The sequence below is a fragment of the Lonchura striata genome, chromosome 25, assembly GCF_046129695.1.
Source record: "Lonchura striata isolate bLonStr1 chromosome 25, bLonStr1.mat, whole genome shotgun sequence".
Taxonomy (NCBI): Eukaryota; Metazoa; Chordata; class Aves; order Passeriformes; family Estrildidae; genus Lonchura; species Lonchura striata.
This window is the reverse complement of record NC_134627.1, coordinates 3,664,457-3,678,475: the sequence shown is the minus strand read 5'-3', so window position 1 is coordinate 3,678,475 and position 14,019 is coordinate 3,664,457. Positions and strand designations below refer to the sequence as shown.

The window sequence follows — 14,019 nt, the reverse complement described above, 5'->3', positions numbered from 1 at the left end:
TGTGGGATTGAAGAGACAGCGGAAATCTCCTGAGGTGATGGGAAAAGGATCAGACGAGAGAGAGGTAGAGGGAAATGCCTTGAAGGTGAGAGAAAAAACAGATAAGTAGTCCGAGATTTTTCTGCTTTCCCTTCCATTTTCCCTTACAAATCAAAGAACTTCCTTAGCAAGCACTTGCAAAACCACAAAGAGAAGCTGATTTTTCTCAGCCTTTCCCCTCTAATCACTGGTATTTCACTACAAACTCCTGATAAGGCTTTTAAGCATTTCCTGCGGGTAAGAAGAAGAGGAAGAGAAGAAGGGTGCCTTGGGGAAAAGGCAGGACTTACCCAGGAGCCGGGCCAGCAAGACGCTGAGGATGAGAGATGCGAGGTGCATGCCGAGAGCGAGCTGCGTGTTTGCTGAGTGAGGAAGAGTCCGAAAGCACGCGGCAGCGCCGAGAGAACGGAGCTGCCGGGAGCGGCTCTGGGCGGGAGCAAAGGCAGCAGCGGCGGGAGCAGGCAGAGCAATGCCCTGGCCTTGCAGCGCCTGAAATGCTCCTTGTGCGTTTGTCGCTGCTCCAGCAGCAGCCGCCGAGGCTCCCTCAGCCATCGGCACCGGGAGCATTCCGTGCCTCTGGGGCCTCGCTCATGGCAAGGGGCTGTTCCCGCTCAGCTCGCAGTGGAGTCCTCACCTCCGCAGCTGGAACGGCCAGCTCTGCTGCACAGCCAGGCCTGGGCACTTGGCAGCTCAGGGGCTTCTTCCCCGCGGAGCTTTCTCACCTTCCCGAGGTGTCCTCAGCTCGGTGAGGTCACTGCTAATCCCCAAATCCAGACGACCCTTGGACCACTCCGACGATCAAGACTGCACAGATTCAGAAGCATTCCATTATTTGTGCTCCCAAATCCAATAAATCCCCGTCAAACCTCCTTTATCCTCCTGTTCCACTTGTCCCTTCTTGCCACTGGCTGAGCTTGGCCCGAGGCACTTCACAGCAGTTTCCTAATGGCCCATCAATGAGAAAATGGAGAGCTCTGAGCTCCCCACTGCTCTCCTTTATCACCCACTGCCAGACTGGTGTCATTTGTTGTGCTTTGTTCATCACATTCCCTCTTCCTTCTTCTTCCCTTGGAAAGGAAAAAGGATGTGATGTGAGCCTCAGAGAACCAGACACTCTCGCCTTTCACATGCCCTGACTGTGGCCTGTGCCGAACTTGTTCAGCCCAGGGAGTTCCTCAAGATGCTGAAAGGCTCCTGTCCCCAAAGGAAACGGGGTCTCTAGAGAAGTGTCGGGAGAGAAACCTGATGTAGAGCTCAGTCTTTCAAGTGTCTCCCTCTAACACTTGCAGCATTGCTAAATCCTGGCATTTGTTCTTCTGGATGCTTGACATGTTACTAACGTGAATGGAAGGGACCAATTAGTTTAATGGGGCAGGTGGGTGTGAAGGAGCACTTCGATGATTTGAAATGCTCCTCTACTACTCCTGACTTATTGTTTTACTTCCCGGCTGTTCTACTGTTTCAGGAAGGTGGTGAATGATCATCCATGAGTGTTTTGGGAAAAGTGAGGATGGGAATGAAACATGTAGAAAAGTGAGTTCTAGGCTGAAAGCACACCTCATTTACACATCCCGCTGAGAATGCTGCCTCTTATTCACATTGCAGTATGGAACAGAGACATTTCAGCAGCGACAGAGACGGGAATTCCTTTGTGACCTCAGAAAGTCTGACTGCACACCCCTCTCATGACAAGATCAACTGAGGTGACAGCATTCCATTAATTAGTTCCTGTGTGCCTGTCAGTGCAGCTGCTCGGTCAGTTCGCAGCCCAGGAGCTCTCCAGGAGCAGCTCTTTGCTTTGCAGAGCCGGCTGAGATCAGCAGCAGCAGCAGCAGGCATGGCCGGAGGGCGAGAGGCGCTGGCAGAGGCGCCTTTGGGCGCAGCAGTTGGGTGCGAGGTGGCGGCGGGCTCGGGAGCGAAGGGAGGCCGGGCTGTGCGCGGCGAGCGTGCGAGCGCAGGGTGCGGGCGGGTTGTGAGGCCGTGCGGGGCCGTGCGGGGCCGGTGCGGGCGGGCTCGGGGCAGAGGAAGGAGCTGCGGGGCCGCGCGGGGCCCGGCGGCCGGAGCGGCAGCGCCCCCTGCTGGCCCCGCCCGGCCCCGCCCGCGCCGGTTCGTGCCCGGCCGCAGCCCCGGCTCCTCTGCCCGTGGCCCAGCGCGCAGTAATACACGGCCGCGTCCCCGCGCCGGGGCCAGCCGAGCCGCAGCGCGCTCCAGCGCCCGTCCTCCGACACCCGCAGCTCTCCCGCTATGGCCGGCACCTCCTTGGAGCCTCTAGCAGCGAGGGTGAGGAATTCGGGTACTCGACCCGGGAGCTGACGGTAGAAATGGATGTATTCGCCGATCAGTTTTTTGGGGTGTGAGCAGGTGATGTTGATGCCGGTGCCCTCGGTGGTCTCCAGGTGTGACTCCTGCTGTACCTGGGCTCTGCTTGAAGCCACTGCCAGGAACATGAAAAGGAAAACACTCAAATCTTGAATTGCCTTACCTTACAGAGCAAATCCTGCAGAACGAGACAGGAACATTCAGAGATGATGAGCAAAACATTACCGATGGGACTTCGTGATCGGCAGGAATGGAATTATCCACGAATTTTTTGAGGAGAGATGAATACATGAATGACGGGAAGAATGGTGCAGTCACCAGAGTACGGGATCATGAGGGAGAAAGCACAAAATAAAAGAAGAAAAGTTCGAAGGGCTAAGGAGAGACGCTATATAAAGAAGTAGAGGAATGGAATGCTTGAGCAGGGCTGGATAAAAAAAGAACGAGGATATTTCTGACGGACTATGGGATGGAGAAGAGGGAGGGGAGAACGGGAGAACAGCTCTCAGGCAGTGGTCTACGAAAAAGCCAGGCAGGAGGGCAGCCTGCGCATCACCCCAGTCTCAAACCCGGCCTCTTCGGCACCCCCTCGCACCGAGCAGCAGCAGCGCGGGCAGCGCCGCCAGCCCCGCGCCCCGACACCGCCGCATGCCGCCGCTCCGCCGGCCGAGCCTCGCTGTGCCCCTCAGCCCCGGCTCTGCTGCGGCCGTGCCGCCTCCTCTGCAACGCCGCCAGCTCCGCCCCGGCCCAGAGCCCTGCGCCGCTGCTGCTCGGCCTCTCGCCGGCTCCGGCCAGGGAACGGAGGGGAGGCGAGCGCGGTGCCAGCGGGGCGGCGCTCGGGGCTCTGCGCGGCGGAAGCGGCGGCGCCGGGCTGGGGGCAGGGATCGGGCTGGTATCGTGGGGCTGAGCATTGACAGGCCCTGGGGTTCCTTCGCTCCCATCATCTGTTCACTCACATCTCCCCTTTGCTGTCATGCTGGGGACTCCCGAATTGTCCTTCAGGGCACGGGAAAGAAACCCACTCCCACGGATATAGGAGCTGGGCATAAAGCCTCAGCCTTTCTCTGTGTCTACGAAACCAAACTGATGCAGCACAGGGAAAAGCAGCTGTGCACTGGCGTGGAGAGTCCTGTCCGTGTGTCTGAGTGTCTTTGCATCTGTGTGTCCGTGTGTCTGTATGTATGTGAGCACTCCCAGCCATGCTGAGGCACTCCCCACAATTCAAACCGAATGAATCCAAAATCCAAAGCTGGATGATACCATCCTTGTTGGGGCTGGCAATTGGCAGTTAAAGACCGTGATGTTTAGAGCAGCTGGAAAAGGAGGGCTCAGGAAGCAGGGAGTGCATGTCAGTGCCTCTTCCCGGGACAAATCTCATGCAGGCTGCTAAGTCATTGCTCAGCCACACCCAGGCTCTTTATGGGTCTGGAAACAAGGTGAGTCTGATGCCCTTTCCTTTTCTGTTTAGTTTACAAAATAATCCACAGGACAAATATCTCAGTGGACATTGTTTTCTTCTGTGCTCAGTCCACTCTCATGGCAGAGATATTTGGGGGACATTGTGTAATAGAATAGAAGAAAGCTGAGATATAGCATCAGTGGCTATTGCTTAAGGAATTAGGTGAGACACTCTCTGGGCCAGGCTGCTATTTGCAGGGCAAAGAAGAAAGCTCCTTGCTGAGGCTCCAGCTCCCAACTCAGCTGTGGCCTTGGTTGCTCTCATTCACCCCTGTGCTTTCTGCTTCTTGTCTGCTCCCTCTGCCAGGTGTACTTTTCACTTGGAGCCGTGTCCTGCTACAGCCCGTGCTGGCCATGCCGGCCCTGCGGCCCCACCCCGCTGGCCAAGAGCTGCAATGAGCCCTGTGTCAGGCAGTGCCAGGACTCCACCATCGGCATTGAGCCCTCCCCCGTGCTGGTGACCCTGCCCGGCCCCATGCTCAGCTCCTTCCCACAGAACACAGGGCTGGGATCCTCCAGCTCGGCTGCTGTTGGCAGCATCCTCAGCTGTGACCGAGTGCCCATCAGCTCTGGGGACTGTGACCCGGCTGGCATTTCCAGGTGCTGCTATGGCACAAGGTCCCTGCCCTGAAGCAGATGCTGGGAAAGCCCCATGGAGACAGCTCAGGTTGCTCAGAACATGGTGCAGGGCAAAGGATGGACATTTCTCAGTGTTGGTCCCAGGACAGCTGCAAGGCTTTGCCTTTCCCTTTTCTTTGTTTGCTCTGTCTCCCCTTGGCAGTGCGGTGCCAGCAAGGGCAGCCTGGTGGGGCCCATCAGTCTCGTCTCCCTGTCTGGGGCAGGTAGACAAGGCACCGTGTGGGAACCTCTGCAGTGCCAAGGAGGACGGACTCTCAGATGTCCCCGGGCTGCCAGCACTGCTGTTGTGCACTTGTGCTGAGTTTCTTTGTGTCTTTGTGCCCCATTAAATCTCTCTGCTGCATTCAGGCCTGGTCTCTCTGCAATCATTCCCCCCTGCAGATGGTCTTCAAGCTGTCAAAGTAAAAGGGAGCCGAGCAAGGCTGGGGCCCCAGCAGACCTGCTGTTTGCAACCAGAGCAGTGATGCTGGGAGATGTGGTGGCTGGAGGCCGTGTTGGGCACAGCAACTATGAAATGGCAGGGTTTTAATTTCATGGAAATGAAGGGATATCATCAAAACCTCTACCCTGGACTTCCAGAGGATTGACTTCGGCCTGTCAAGGACACTGATTTGGAACATCCCTTGGGAAGCAGCTCTTGAAAAGAAACGGGCCGTGAAGACTGGATGCGCTTTAAGAAATAAATCTCATAGGCACAGGAGCAGCCTGGACCTGTGTGCAAAAAGATATGGAGGTAGAGAAGAACTGCCTGGCTGAGAAGGGAGCATTCCCAGGAACTCCAGGAATTAAAAGATGTTTTATCACCTTTGGAAAAGGGCAGGCAGCTCAGGAAGAGTTGGATGATGTCATTAGGTCATTCAGAAAGAAAAGCAGAGAGGACAAATTTCAGTTAGAACTTGATCTGGCCAATTCTGTAAGGGGTAATTAGGAGTGTTTTTACATATACATTATCGAATACTGAGGATAATCACCATTCTCCATTGGTCACCGTGGGGAATATATTCACCAAAGCCAAGGGGAACAACTGAGGTGCTTAACAGATTCTTTGCCTCAGTCTTCAAGGTTAGGATTGATGATCATCAGGAGAACTGGACTCCTGATCTGGGAGACAGGGAAGGTAAGCAGCATGGAACCCCTGTAAGGCAAACACAAGGTAATAAAGATATGATAACACACTTAGATGCTCCAAAGTCCTTGGCATTGGAGGGATTTGTCCTATGGAGATCAGGCAGCTGTGTCACAACCTCATTAAGCCAGTGCTGAGAAGAGGGGCAGAGGAAGGTGCAAGAGGCCATCTGAAGACCCTCACTCATTTGTCTTCCAATTGCCACCAGAAAGAAACTCCCCTGCTCCAGTTCCAGCATGGAGAAGGCAACAGTGCAGGTGCAGCCCCTGCACCCTCACACCAGCTGTTCCGGACCAGGCCTGGCAAGAACTTGGCAAGGAGTCGGCAAGGAGATGGTGACGATCCGACATGGAGCCAGCACAGGGCGGCGGCTGCAATGCCTACTTCATTTTCCATGTTTAAGCTGAATGAATTGTTGGGGTAGCTCTGGTGGTCTCTCACTGCAGACCCCTCATCTGCCTCATTACCCCTGTGACAGACAGAGTTCAAGAACCCTCTCCCCAAGGACTGAGACTGAGACCCCTACAACAGGGAATGAGTGAGAGAATGACATGACCTGTTCTGCTCCAGTAACTTCAATTGACTTATTCTTCATTGTGTCCATCTTGCCTGGATGATTTTCTGTAGATTCACCTGTTCACCCCACAGCAATTTCAACAGACTCTCACTGTTCTGCATGTTCCCCCCTTTTTCCTCTGTGGACTATAATTGCACCCCTGTATACAAGGACTTTGGAGACTCCCCCCAACACAACAAGACAGATCCTCATCGTCCAGACCAGTGAGCATCTCACCTTTGTTGGTAGCTACTCCCATCCCCCTCATTTCTCTCTCCCTCTCTATCCTTCTTATTTCTTCTCTGACCCCACTATCACATATATTGTTTTGGCCCCTAATAAAGGTGCATTTGTTGTGATTAAACTGAAACTCCCTTGCTGTTTGTCTTTTGCACTTTGGGATCAGGTAACGAACCATCACCACACCCCGCTATAAGCGGATCGTGACAGAAGGTCGGTGACTGCAAGGTGGAGCTGCCGTTGTCATTGTCAGTGCTGGTGTCAATGCTGGAGTCGGTGCCGGTGCTGATGTCGGTGCCGGTGCCAGTGCCATTACGGGCCTCGGTGCCGGTGCCGGTGCCGGCGGCGGCAGCGCCCCGGGATCCCGGGCCGAGCGGGGCGAGGCGGCCCCGGCGGCCGGAGCGGCAGCGCCCCCTGCTGGCCCCGCCCGGCCCCGCCCGCGCCGGTTCGTGCCCGGCCGCAGCCCCGGCTCCTCTGCCCGTGGCCCAGCGCGCAGTAATACACGGCCGCGTCCCCGCGCCGGGGCCAGCCGAGCCGCAGCGCGCTCCAGCGCCGATCTGCCGACACCCACAGCTCTCCTGCAATGCCCGGCAGCTTTTTGGAGTCTTTGAGAATGCTCGCGAGGAGTTCAGGTCCCTGGCCCGGGAGCTGTCGGTACCAGTAGATCAAATCGCTGGTCTGGATTTTGGGATGTGAGCAGGTGATGTTGATGCCGGTGCCCTCGGTGGTCTCCAATGCCGGCTCTTGCTCTATCTGGGCTCTGGCCACAGCCACTGCCAACGGGAAAAGAACAATAACTTTTCTTTCACACAAAAAGGAGGGAGAGATGGGAAAGGAGGAGCAGATATGCCTCGAGAATACAGTACGAAGAGATTATTTATCCCAGAGTGTTTGGTGGGGACACGAACCTATGAAGGGGATTTTGACGGACAATTGCAACTTTTATGAGAAGAATTGAATGAGGAAAATAGAATTCCCTGGAGGAAGGGAGGGGACGGACGGATGGATAGATGGATGGATGGATGGATGGATGGATGGATGGATGGATGGATGGATGGACGGATGGACGGACGAAAAAACAGAGTAAAAAAAGGCAAACTCGCTGGGAGGACTTCACTGAGGCAAAAAAATCCCCGCCATGACAGTAGAGGAGGGACAGGGAGCAAACACGAACTGAGACGGAGAAAAGGTGTTAGAGATGAATCTTAGGGAGAGAAGAGTCTCACACAGACCCCCGACCACCCGCACTGCTTCCTTCCCCGCGCACCGAGCAGCAGCAGCGCGGGCAGTGCCGCCAGCCCCGCGCCCCGACACCGCCGCATGCCGCCGCTCCGCCGGCCGAGCCTCGCTGTGCCCCTCAGCCCCGGCTCTGCTGCGGCCGTGCCGCCTCCTCTGCAACGCCGCCAGCTCCGCCCCGGCCCAAATCTGCCCCCGCCTCTCCCCGCAGCAGCACCTTCAGCAGCGCCACCAGCACGTTGGACACGGCCCGCGACAAGAGCCAGCTGTGTCCCATCGCACACAGCAGCCGCCCCGCGTGGGGAGCAGATCCAGCCCGCACCATCTGCAGCGGGCAGCTGCCGGCCCCGCTCGGCTGCGCTCAGGCTCTGCGGGAGCCTGGCAAGCTGCTGCTCTGTGCTCTTCAGGGCCACAGCAGCGCTCGGGGCCCTGGCAGAGGCAGCAAATTCCCTCCCGATGAGGGACACACACGGACACGGCCAGGGCCGTGCTCAGCGCCGTGGAGCCACAGACAAACCCGTGCTTCCCGTGTGTCCGTGCAAACGGGGCTGCTCCGAGAGCTCACAAGGCAGGAACACACAACCAGCGCTGGGCTCCGCTGGGGACATGTGGGGCAAAAGCAGCAGGTCTGGAATGTGGCAGGACAAGGCCCCAAGCAAGCAGAGGAGAAAATTTTCTTTCTTTAGATACTGCACAATGCAGAGGTATGTCAAAATAGTCGAAGACGCGTTTGCAATGACCCCATGATACGACGCATTGTGTCAAAACCATCAGACGATAGTACACACATGTGTGTGCAACTTCTGATGAACACCAGCTTGAGATCAGGGTCCCCCTCCCCAAGCTCAGCCTTGCCCTGACACATCCCCTCCCTGCCCTGCCTTGTTGCACAGCCGAGGCAGCTCCCTGCACCAGGGTGCCTTGCAGAGCACAGAGGTACAAGGCAGTGTCAGAGAGCTCCACTTCCTCCAGCTGCAGGACACTGGATTTGCCCGTGGTGTTCAGGTGCGTGGTGATCCGGCCGCTGTGCTTGGGGCCACTCCCTGCTTGATAGGAGAGCAGCTGTGGGGCTTGGCCTTTCTGCAGCTGGTACCAGAACAATCCCCCAAAATTAGTGCTCTGGTATTTGCAGGTGGTGTGGAAGGGGTGTCCCTGCTTCACCGTGACTGGTCCATCATCCTAGGTGACCGTGTCCTGCCCCGTGGCGCCTGGAAGAAAGTGATGGTGAGGACCTCCACAGGGAAGGACTCCAGGCATGAAGAACAGATCGAGTGCAAAACCCTGGAGGGCAAATCTCTCTGCCCGGCAGCGCAGTCCTCAGATGTGCAGACGGAGAGGTGAGAGCGATTTTGGACAGGATTTCAGAGCTCTCAGCAGAGCAGGACCATGACAAGACATAAGCTGCCTTCCTGCTACTACTTCTGCCGCTCAGAAGACCCGGGAATAGCCCAAATTTTGTGTGCTCCAGCAGGCTGAGGAACCATCGAGGTACAGTAAAAGGGTTCATCCTGCTTCCCCATCCCTGTCACCTCTGACGGTTCCTCAGTCCCTGAGTCGACACAACGGTGATCTTGGAAAGAGGGAGTCCCGGTTGTTCTGGCAGCACAGAGAACTCTGGAAGCCGTGACAGAGATGTGGCAGACTGGAGGCAGAATGGGTTGCCCTGTTAATAAAATGAGATTAAAAGCAGTGTCGTGCCTGGGGCAGGTTCGACAGGATCTGGGAATATACGCTAAAATAGGAAGAATGTGGGATTGAAGAGACAGCAGAGATCTCCTGAGGTTACGAGAAAAGGATCAGACGAGAGAGAGGTAGAGGGAAATGCGTTGAAGGTGAGAGAAAAAACAGATAAGTAGTCCGAGATTTTTCTGCTTTCCCTTCCATTTCCCCTTACAAATCAAAGAACTTCTTTAGCAAGCACTTGCAATACCACAATGATGAGCCGATTTTTCTCAGCCTTTCCCATCTAATCGCTGATATTTACCTACAAAGTCCTGATAAGGCTGTTGAGCATTTCCTGCGGGTAAGAAGTGGAAGAGAAGCAGAAGTGTGCCTTTGGCAAGAGCCAGGACTTACCTAGGAGCCGGGCCAGCAAGACGCTGAGGATGAGAGATGCGAGGTGCATGCCGAGAGCGAGCTGCGTGTTTGCTGAGTGAGGAAGAGTCCGAAAGCACGCGGCAGCGCCGAGAGAACGGAGCTGCCGGGAGCGGCTCTGGGCGGGAGCAAAGGCAGCAGCGGCGGGAGCAGGCAGAGCAATGCCCTGGCCTTGCAGCGCCTGAAATGCTCCTTGTGCGTTTGTCGCTGCTCCAGCAGCAGCCGCCGAGGCTCCCTCAGCCATCGGCACCGGGAGCATTCCGTGCCTCTGGGGCCTCGCTCATGGCAAGGGGCTGTTCCAGCTCAGCTCGCAGTGGAGTCCTCACCTCCGCAGCTGGAACGGCCAGCTCTGCTGCACAGCCAGGCCTGGGCACTTGGCAGCTCAGGGGCTTCTTCCCCACGGACCATTCTCACCTTCCCGAGGTGTCCTCAGCTCGGTGAGGTCACTGCTAATCCCCAAATCCAGACGACCCTTGGACCACTCCGACGATCAAGACTGCACAGATTCAGAAGCATTCCCTGATTTGTGCTCCCTAATCCCATAAATCCTCCTCACACCTCCTTTATCCTCCTGTTCCACTTGTCCCTTCTTGCCAATGGCAGCGCTCGGCCCGAGGCACTTCACAGTAGTTTCCTAATGGCCCATAAATTATAAGCGGAGAACTCTGAGCTCCTCACTGCTCTCCTTTATCACCCACTGCCAGACTGGTGTCATTTGTTGTGCTTTGTTCATCACTTTCCCTCTTCCTTGTTCCTCCCTTGGAAAGGAAAATGAACGTGATGTGAGCCTCGGAGAACCAGACACTCTCGCCTGTCACATGCCCTGACTGTGGCCTCTGCTGAATTTGTTCAGCCCATGGAGTTCCTCAAGATGCTGAAAGGCTCCTGTCCCCAAAGGAAACGGGGTCTCTAGATCAAGTGTCGGGAGAGAAACCTGATGTGGAGCTCAGTCTTTCAAGTGTCTCCCTCCAACACTTGCACCATAGCTAAATCCTGGCATTTGTTCTTGTGGATGCTTGACATGTTACTAACGTGAAGGGAAGGGACCTATTAGTTTAATGGGGCAGGTGGGTCTGAAGTTGCACTTCGATGATTTGAAATGCTCCTCTACTACTCCTGACTTATTGTTTTACTTCCCGGCTGTTCTACTGTTTCAAGAAGGTGGTGAATGATCATCCATGAGTGTTTTGGGAAATGTGGGGATGGGAATGAAACACGTAGAGAAGTGAATTCCAGGCTGAAAGCACACCTCATTTACACATCCCGCTGAGAATGCTGCCTCTTATTCACATTGCAGTATTGAACAGAGACATTTCAGCAGCGACAGAGATGGGAATTCCTTTGTCAGCTCAGAAAGTCTGACTGCAAACCCGTCTCATGACAAGACCCATGGAGGTGACAGCACACCATGAATAAGCCCCTGCGTGCCTGTCAGTGCAGCTGCTCGGTCAGTTCGCAGCCCAGGAGCTCTCCAGGAGCAGCTCTTTGCTTTGCAGAGCCGGCTGAGATCAGCAACAGCAGCAGGCGTGGCCGGAGGGCGAGAGGCGCTGGCAGAGGCGCCTTTGGGCGCAGCAGTTGGGTGCGAGGCGGCGGCGGGCTCGGGAGCGAGGGGAGGCCGGGCTGTGCGCGGCGAGCGTGCGAGCGCAGGGTGCGGGCGGGTTGTGAGGCCGTGCGGGGCCGTGCGGGGCCGTGGGGGGCCGTGCGGGGCCGTGCGGGGCCGTGCGGGGCCGTGCGGGGCCGGTGCGGGCGGGCTCGGGGCAGAGGAAGGAGCTGCGGGGCCGCGCGGGGCCCGGCGGCCGGAGCGGCAGCGCCCCCTGCTGGCCCCGCCCGGCCCCGCCCGCGCCGGTTCGTGCCCGGCCGCAGCCCCGGCTCCTCTGCCCGTGGCCCAGCGCGCAGTAATACACGGCCGCGTCCCCGCGCCGGGGCCAGCCGAGCCGCAGCGCGCTCCAGCGCCCGTCCTCCGACACCCGCAGCTCTCCCGCTATGGCCGGCACCTCCTTGGAGCCTCTAGCAGCGAGGGCGAGGAATTCGGGTAGTCGGCCCGGGAGCTGACGGTAGAAATGTATGTAATCAGCACTCCGTTTGTTGGAGTGTGAGCAGGTGATGTTGATGCCAGTACCCTCGGTGGTTTCCAGGAGTGGCTCCTGCTGTACCTGGGCTCTGACTGCAGCCACTGCCGAGAACATAAAAAGGAAAAGGCTGAAATCTTGCATTACCCTACTTACAGAGATGATGAGGAAAGCAGTACCGAGGGGATTTCAAGATAGGCAGGAATGGAATTGTCCATTAGTGGTTTGTGGAGAGATGAATGGGGGAATGACAGAAAGAATGGTGCAGGCAACAGGGTGTGGGAGCATGTGGAAGAGAGCATAAAAAGAAAAGAAGAAAAGTTAGAAGTGCTAAGGACAGACTCTATAGGTTATAAAGAAAGAGAGGGATGGAATGCTTGTGCAGTGTTGGATAAAGAAAAGAAAAAGGAGACTTCTGAGGGACTGCGGGATGGAGAAAAGGGCGAGATGAATGCGAGAACAGCTCTCGGGAAGAGGTCTGCGAGGAAGCCAGGCAGGAGGGCAGCCTGCCGGGACCTCCGGGATCACCCCAGTCTCAAACCCGTCCCCTTCCCCATCCCCGCGCACCGAGCAGCAGCAGCGCGGGCAGCGCCGCCAGCCCCGCGCCCCGACACCGCCGCATGCCGCCGCTCCGCCGGCCGAGCCTCGCTGTGCCCCTCAGCCCCGGCTCTGCTGCGGCCGTGCCGCCTCCTCTGCAACGCCGCCAGCTCCGCCCCGGCCCAGAGCCCTGCGCCGCTGCTGCTCGGGCTCTCGCCGGCTCCGGCCAGGGAACGGAGGGGAGGCGAGCGCGGTGCCAGCGGGGCGGCGCTCGGGGCTCTGCGCGGCGGAAGCGGCGGCGCCGGGCTGGGGGCAGGGATCGGGCTGGTATCGTGGAGCTGAGCATTGACAGGCCCTGGGGTTCCTTCGCTCCCATCATCTGTTCACTCACATCTCCCCTTTGCTGTCATGCTGGGGGCTCCCGAATTGTCCTTCAGGGCACAGGAAAGAAACCCACTCCCACGGATACAGGAGCTGGGCACAAAGCCTCAGCCTTTCTCTGTGTCCACGAAACCAAACTGATGCAGCACAGGGAAAAGCAGCTGTGCACGGGCATGGAGGGACCTCTTCATGTGTCTGTGTGTCTTTGCATCTGTGTGTCCGTGTGTCTGTGTATCCTTGTATCTGTGGCTGTGTGTCCATGTGTCTGTATAGGTGTGAGCACTCCCAGCCATGCTGAGGCACTCCCAGCAATTCAAACAGAATGAATCTAAAAATCCAAACGTGTGCTAAAACCTTCCTTGCTGGGGCTGGCAATAGGCAGTGGCAGAGCGTGATGTTTAGAGCAGCTGGAAAAGGACGGCTCAAGAAGCAGGGAGTGCATTTCAGTGTCTCTTCCCTGGACAAATCTCCTGCACACTGCTACATCATTGCTCAATTGCACCCAGGCTCCTTTTGGGTCTGGAAACAAGGTGAGTCTGATGCCCCTTCCCTTTCTGTTCTGCTTATAAAAGAATCCACAAGACAAATATCTCAGTGGTCGTTCTTTTCTTCTGTGCTCAGTCCATTCTCATGCCAAAGGTATTTGGGGGACATTGTACATTGGAGGAAAGCTGAGATGTGGCTGCAGGAGCTCCTGCTTAAGAAATTAGGAGAGACACGCTATGGGCCAGGCTGTCCTTTGCAGGGCAAGGAAGAAAGCTCCTTACCGAGGCTCCAGCTCCCAACTCAGCAGTGGCCTTGGTTGCTCTCATTCACCCCTGTGCTCTCTGCTTCTTGTCTGCTCCCTCTGCCAGGTGTACTTTTCACTTGGAGCCGTGTCCTGCTACAGCCCGTGCTGGCCATGCCGGCCCTGCGGCCCCACCCCGCTGGCCAAGAGCTGCAATGAGCCCTGTGCCAGGCAGTGCCAGGACTCCACCGTTGGCACTGAGCCCTCCCCCGTGCTGGTGACCCTGCCCGGCCCCATGCTCAGCTCCTTCCCACAGAACACAGGGCTGGGATCCTCCACCCCGGCTGCTGTTGGCAGCATCCTTAGCTGTGACCGAGTGCCCATCAGCTCTGGGGGCTGTGACCCGGCTGGCATTTCCAGGTGCTGCTATGGCACAAGGTCCCTGCTCTGAAGCTGATGCTAGGAAAGCCCCATGGAGACAGCTCAGGTTGCTCAGAACATGGTGCAGGACAAAGGATGGACATTTCTCAGTGTTGGTCCCAGGACAGCTGCAAGGCTTTGCCTTTCCCTTTTCTTGGTTTGCTTTGTCTCCCCTTGG

At 56.9% G+C, this 14,019-nt stretch overlaps 1 protein-coding gene and 1 gene segment (V, D, J or C); both read right to left on the bottom strand.

Moving 5' to 3' along the window:
• LOC110480576 (M1-specific T cell receptor alpha chain-like) overlaps positions 1-7,699 on the bottom strand; it is a 210,733-nt gene extending 203,034 nt beyond the window's left edge. The window contains exons 1-2 of the mRNA XM_077788269.1: positions 7,645-7,699; positions 6,863-7,150 (exon numbers count right to left, since the gene is read on the bottom strand). Coding sequence (XP_077644395.1) covers positions 6,863-7,150; positions 7,645-7,699 — 343 coding nt within the window. The remainder of the gene's footprint in view (positions 1-6,862; positions 7,151-7,644) is intronic.
• Positions 7,700-10,197: 2,498 nt separating this feature from the next.
• Positions 10,198-12,488, bottom strand: LOC144247475 (T cell receptor alpha variable 26-2-like). The segment is given in 3 exon segments: positions 10,198-10,341; positions 11,561-11,880; positions 12,344-12,488. Coding segments are annotated over 3 exon segments (519 nt in total).
• Positions 12,489-14,019: the final 1,531 nt, after the last annotated feature.